Source organism: Rhagoletis pomonella, unplaced genomic scaffold (assembly GCF_013731165.1).
Source record: "Rhagoletis pomonella isolate Grant_MI unplaced genomic scaffold, Rhpom_1.0 Rhpom_scaffold_01976, whole genome shotgun sequence".
Classification (NCBI taxonomy): domain Eukaryota; kingdom Metazoa; phylum Arthropoda; class Insecta; order Diptera; family Tephritidae; genus Rhagoletis; species Rhagoletis pomonella.
The window spans coordinates 5,725-12,191 of NW_023460530.1; the positions used below are offsets into that span (position 1 = coordinate 5,725).

Genomic DNA, 6,467 nt, shown 5'->3' on the forward strand with positions numbered 1-6,467 from the left:
TGGTTGAATAACGCCCTATTTCATAATCCGGCTCAAAAACGCCCTATGTCAAACGAAAATACATTGAAAATAAGCTGATAGGGCGTTTTTGAATCAAATTCTGAAGTAGGACATTCTTGAAGTTTTCTGAGATAGGGCGTTGTTGAAAATGTTTCTGAGATAGGGCGTTTTCGAACTGGCTGCTGAGATAGTACGATCTTCCATTCAGTGATCGATATTTAATATAAAAAATAATGAGAGGTACTATAAGAAAATGTACCCAAAATTCAGGAGCAAATGAAAAAATGCTAATTGAAAATAACTCACATGTATAAATTAAAAGATATAACTTAAGCGGTTACAGCGCTAAACAAAAGGAAGAGTTAGAAAAAAGAGCAATGCGGTTTGAAGGAAACGTAAGACAATAAAATGTCTGTTCGTTAATTCTCCCAACCTTTTATGATATGACACTCCATTCTTTGCATTAGTTTGCAAATATACACTTATTGTTCTACAATGGCAAACATTTTCGTGGGAGGTTTTTTCTTTAATTTCGAATTGAAAATACATTACGATCATATTGTACCCAAATAAGTCTGGTATCCCTGCATTTTGCAAAAGCCAGAAAGAAGCATCAACTGTATGAAAAAATGAAAGGGAGAAGTATACATACCTTCCATAATTTTGACTTATATGGATATTTGGCAAGTCTTTTTGTAAACAACAAAAAATACACATTTTCATTTCTTTGCAAGCTTGGAAAATATAGGCTTATTTTTACTTAAATGTGATATAAAGCTCATTAAAATGTTGTGTAATGTCTTGTTATCATAGTGCTTTGTATTTTTATTGTCCACCATACGTGAATTGTTTCTATTGAAAAATATCTAGTACAAAGATTTTTTGTTCGCTTGAAATTGTTTATTGTTTTTAATTTTTAAAATTCCTACATTTGACATGTATGTGAACGCGGAGTTGCCGCTTTCCTTCTTTTCGGTGGGTTTTATATTAAAAAAGGCATCAAAATGGGAAAAAACCTCCTTGGTATCTCTGCATCTGTTAAACTTTTTATGGGAAGATGTATGAAAATCCAACTTGCTAGAATTTCATATGCATAACAGTATCACAACAGTATGTTTACAGTATCTCCCCATAATTTTTCATATGAAAAAATCTATTATATGCATCCCACTCGATATCATTGAATTCCTCATAAGAACATGTAGTCCCTCTATTTTAGCGTATCAACAGTTCATATGGCTTCATACCATGTAAATGCACCATTATGGTCTTATTCATAAGAAAATAAAATAGATTTAAAGAGCTCTATAAAATGACATTTTCATACAAATTCCGGGTTTATAAATTATAAAGCAGTTACAAGACTTCTTTATTTTTTATGAATTTGGGTTTTAGTGTTTAAAGCTTACCAAGTTGTTCCAACATTTTGTCACATTCGTCAAGAATAAAGTGTTTCAAGTGCTTTAGATTAAGTTTTTTGTTGCGTATCAAGGCAAGGATACGACCTGGTGTGCCAACAACAATGTGTGGCGTTGTACCCTTCAACGATTCTTCATCTTTCTGAATAGATAAGCCGCCAAAGAATACGCCAACCTTAAATATTCAAAAATATATGCTGTTCGAATTCAACAAAATTTTAACAGAGTATATTAGTAACTACCTTCACAGCTGGCATATACTTGGAGAATCGTTCGTACTCCTTGCTAATTTGGAATGCTAATTCACGAGTATGACACATAACCAACACGTATACCACATTTTCCGTCGGTTCTAGCTGTTGTAAAGTTGCAAGCACAAAAACAGCAGTCTTACCCATACCCGACTTGGCTTGACAGAGAATATCCATTCCCAGCACTGCCTGTGGTATACACTCATGTTGCACTGTAATAAAATAAATACATAATATGTGTGAACGAAAAGTTTAGTTACCCATCATCAATCTCTAGAATGAACAAAATTTTTAGATTTAAATTTGATAAATCGATCATTATATATCTGATGTCCCTATCAATAGTATCATCATTTAAACAGCGCACCAACTTCAGTTGATAATTACAAAAATATACAATTTACATTTTCTTACCCTCAGACGGATGCTCGAAACCGCAGTCAACTATTGCACGCAAAATTTCCGGCTTCAGCAGAAAATCACGAAAGCCCGAACTGTGAATTGACACGTATGTGCCTTTCACGTCCTTCTTTGGTGCTTCAGGGACTTCGGCGGCAGTGGTCTCGGTCTGCTCCTCATCCTCATAATCCAAAAGATCATCATTATCAGCCATTTTTTAATGGAAATTGAGTATCGTGCTATTCGACCCGGAAAAAATGCTAAGAAAAAGTTAGGTTATTCGGTTTTGCAAAACGCCACATGAGACGCCATTTTCTTTATATTTTCAAGCTGGCAAAACAGCCGATAGTTTGTTGGAAATTGCTTTCCCTTTGATAAACTTATTTTACTAATATAGTAGAGCAAAATTATTACCGTCAAGAGATATTCTTTAGCTGATAAGCAACAATCTCGCAACTTAATTTAATTTAATTGTACAATTCTTGCAGGAACGCGTCACACTTTTCTTTTGCTACTCCGAATTTTTTCGTTGAGTTTGCGAGCGTGCTGCCATATCGCTAAATAATTAGCCATCAATTAATTGGACGTTAAAAGCCCTACACACGCATTGATTTATCGGCCAACCAGTTGACCAACCTACTTAACGAAATTCCCTACAAACGCACCAACCAGTTGGCCGATTTCATTTGAGTGAGAGTTTTTGAACTGTGTGTTCATTCATCCGATTGTAATGAAGGAGCACCCTAATGCCCTCACTGCACTAACAACTTTCTCGCTACGGACTAAAAGAAAGGGGAGAATGGAAGGCACTCCAAATTCAACCGTCACCGCGCGCACACGGGAAAACGGCCACCGAAAAGCTAAGTTCAACGGGCATTCCTTACCTACATGTTATTTACATATATATATGTACACAAATAGTTACATCTGGGAACATAATTTATTTATTTAATAAATAAACATTTATAACGTTTATAAAAACCGCGAGTGTTTTACTTTAACCCCAAACGCAGTGGAAGGCCTCGCGTTGCTACTGTGAACAACACAACAGCACTGGCAAACTTTTAAGCTATGCTCGGAATGCTTCTCATTTTTATGTATTTGTTATTGCTACCGCCCCCCGTCTTCACAAATAGTACGCATTTTCACTAGAGAAAAGAACCGAAAACACACATGTTAACGTTAATGCGCCTTTAAAAAAATGCAATCGCATTTTAGGTTGCCAACTTGTCTACACACAGAGCAACAAGTTGACCAACCTGCCTCAAAAATCAAAATTTTTTAATTTTTCTCCAACCTGACGCACAACTTGACGAAGGTTTGCCAACTTGCCTATACACGGCTTATTTACCATCAACTTCTAGCGCTTGGCCAACTGGCGGCCGATAAATCGATCCGTGTGTAGGGCCTTTTACATGGTCAAGAACTTTAGCTGCAATTAGTCAAGAACTTAAAACTACCGGTACGTAAACCCGAGTCAGCTGACACGATCTGTCTTACTGGCCGTCTCCACAGGATAAAGTTTATATCTTGATACATATGTCGGAATATAATTTGCCAATGGAGACCGCTCATTGCTCTTCGAGAGCAATATATATCAGAGCTTATATCTTGCCATCTATTGCCGGCAATTTGGTAGTTTGACAGCTATATTTTCATTTGCACCAAAACTTCGTTAGATTTTTCCGTGTCAGCTGATTTCTTCCTTCTATAGATGGTTAGGCAGAATGTTCGAGGAATGACGTAGAATATTCCACAAAGAGAAACGTCAGTTGGATGAACACTGCGAACAGCGATGAACAATCCAGCGATACGAGCCGGAGGATATTGGGAAATCCCCATGATCCAACTACACAAGATCTGACAAGATGAAGCAAAAGAAAAAAGTAATTCTCTGGCTGACGTTTGTAATTTCGGCGCCATGTTATTTTCTTTGAAAAGTAAACAAAGAATATGAAGACGAAGCATAAAGAAAAAATGCAAGCAATTTTGCAGCACATGTTTGTGCTAACCAATTTATTATTTTGTACGTGTTTTTGCCACCAATCAACGCGCACTTCATTTTAATTACATTTGCACAAAAAAATTATTGAAAATTGCTTAAAAATCACTGAAATAAACCACCGACAAAATACACATAAAGAAAGAGGAAAAACAGAAATAGCAAGCTTCAAAATTACGAACGTCACACACTTTTTTCTCAATTGCTATTACAAATGGCGGCTTCTCAACCGGTCAGATCTGTTCTAATTGGTTCATGAGAAATCCCTCAAGGTTTCGAGGATAATCGTAACAATACGTTTAAAATATTTGAAACTTACTATTGAATAAGGTTTTTTGTTGAAACCTAAGAAGTTTATATTTAGCTACGATCTATTCTGGCACGAAAAATTGTAGTTGAAGAGGTAAGTTTATGAAAAGGCATTGAGGAGTGGCAACACTGTAGTAAGCAATACTGAGGGCTCCAGTAATCGACAAAATTCTGCGTATACGGACTGCGTTTAAGTATACGTTCTGCGTTTCAACTTTGCTCGCAAGTTTAAATACACACAAGTCTAGACTAAGAGCGATTTCACAATACTCGGTATGATATCGGATCGAAATTTTTGGTTTTTACCGAAAGTATACCGAAAGTTAGCCGACCTCATGTATTTCAATTGGCATTTTCACTTTAGTGTCGCATACATGAAATCGGAGCGGACTGATTTCGGCATACCGCACTGCAGTAAGACAGGTCAGTAAAATCTGAAAATTTACTGCACCAAAGAACGTAAATCTATAAGAAGGGAGAACACGTTATAATTGTAGCGAGTGTGAACATCAGGAGCGCTTTCTATTTTGCCCAAATACGTTTTTAGATTGGATGAAAAGAGAAGGCACGCTCTTGATGTTCACACTCGCTACAATTATAACGTGTTGTCTCTTCTTATAGATTTACGTTCTTTGACTGAACACAACTTTGCGGCGTACAAAACCCACAAGGAGAAAGTACGAAGTAAATCAATGAAAATAAATATAACAAGCTATCCTTGTCTTCGCCAGAGGATATTTGTACAACGCTTTAATCAACTTTCAATGTTGCATGTCCTGACGCCTTTGCTGCTATAATTATAGATTATAATCAAAGTTCCTATACAAAATTCTAGACATCAACTTACCTCGTCGGTAGGCATATCAAAGACCATACAGTAGACACGAGAGGTAGATGTCGCCATGCCGGAAGTAGCTAAAAATTGTGCTTAAAAATATGCACTACATACACTATGGCGGAAATGGAAGACACGCCATTTCTTTAAATGAGATTAATTGGTGCTCGTATGTATGTATGTACATATTGTCATATATGCATGTGCGTATGTTGAAAGAGAATGTAAATAAAGTCTGATAAAATACAATACTTATGTATCAGAATTTCATTGAATTATTGATTTCTATACATCTTTGGTTTCGGTAGTAGTAAAATTTGCGAAGATGTAACACATAGCCCAGCAAAAAATTTCGAAGGGCTAGACAGAGACGAAAACGTGGTGTTTGTCTCAGTGGGTGAATTTGGTGGAGTGACTTGAGAACCACTTGGGGTACGGGGGGCCCATTTGGTATACAGTTTAGGACAAGTTGGTAACAGGTCTTTGGGAACCAGTTAGTATATAGTCTGAGACCCGTTAAGGCCCAGTTGAGAAGCAGTATCCGCTGAAACTTACTGGTTGGTACCTGGCCGGTTAGAAGATTGGGCTGGAGGTGCGGGCTGACAAACCTGATCGTCCTCTTTCGCCGTAGCTCTCGCTGCTTCTTTGGAGCAGGAGTTTGGGGTGTTAATTGCCCGCTCTTCCGCTTTGCAGTGGGTGCGGTCTCGGCGAAACCTCTAACCCTTTTCCCGTCGTCTCCGTGGTTCTCATCTTGTCGATACTGCCCGCTCTTCCGCTTTTCAGCGGGTGCGGTCTCGCCAGCGCGACTATCGTACCATGTGCCCGAATCGGGGTTGCTCATCGCGCCGCTTTTCAGCGGGCTTGGGTTCTGCTTTCTGGCTGTAATGCCCGCTTTTCGGCGAGTGCGGTCTGACTGACGGATACTTCAATATCCTGCTGCTGGTGCTGCCCGATCTTCCGCTCATTCGCGGGTGCGCTCGACTCAATGTTGCTGGGTCGCTCCCGCCGCATGGATTCTCGCTATGTTGTTTAGCCGGACTGGCTTGGAGACCTGTCGCGCTCGCGTGAAGATTCGCTGTGGTGTCTACCTCCGCGCCTTTTGTCCACATCGGTGTCTATCAACGCCCTTACGTCGAATATACCACTACTCGCGGAGGACTCATCTCTCTCGTAGTCAATAAAAGCACTGCCTCGGCATCAGAGAGGCCATCCAAGAAGTTCTTCCTTCGACCCTCTTTCTATTTGCCTTTCTT

The 6,467-nt window shown here is 38.8% G+C and overlaps 1 protein-coding gene across 2 annotated transcripts; it reads right to left on the reverse strand.

Annotated features, from left to right (window-relative positions):
* Positions 1-1,318: 1,318 nt before the first annotated feature.
* Positions 1,319-2,611, reverse strand: LOC118752941 (ATP-dependent RNA helicase WM6-like). 2 transcript variants are annotated; one of them, XM_036487790.1, is made up of 4 exons: positions 2,483-2,611; positions 2,084-2,328; positions 1,661-1,881; positions 1,319-1,593 (listed from the first exon to the last, which is right to left on the reverse strand). In XM_036487790.1, exons 2-4 carry the CDS (start codon positions 2,280-2,282, stop codon positions 1,399-1,401), a joined length of 615 nt encoding a protein of 204 aa, XP_036343683.1. In that variant the 5' UTR covers positions 2,283-2,328; positions 2,483-2,611; the 3' UTR covers positions 1,319-1,398. The 2 variants fall into 2 exon arrangements, with proteins under 2 accessions (XP_036343683.1, XP_036343684.1); XM_036487791.1 differs by having other exon boundaries at positions 2,084-2,307; positions 2,483-2,610.
* Between the last annotated feature and the right edge of the window lie 3,856 nt (positions 2,612-6,467).

Bases quoted from the DNA above. Each gene is read 5' to 3' on its own strand.
- LOC118752941 (XM_036487790.1), bottom strand. From the start codon at position 2,282: ATGGCTGATAATGATGATCTTTTGGATTATGAGGATGAGGAGCAGACC. The intron at 1,882-2,083 runs GTAAGAAAATGT...ATTTTATTACAG, and splicing joins TTTCGAGCATCCGTCTGAGG to TGCAACATGAGTGTATACCA. The intron at 1,594-1,660 runs GTAGTTACTAAT...TGAATATTTAAG, and splicing joins AGTATATGCCAGCTGTGAAG to GTTGGCGTATTCTTTGGCGG.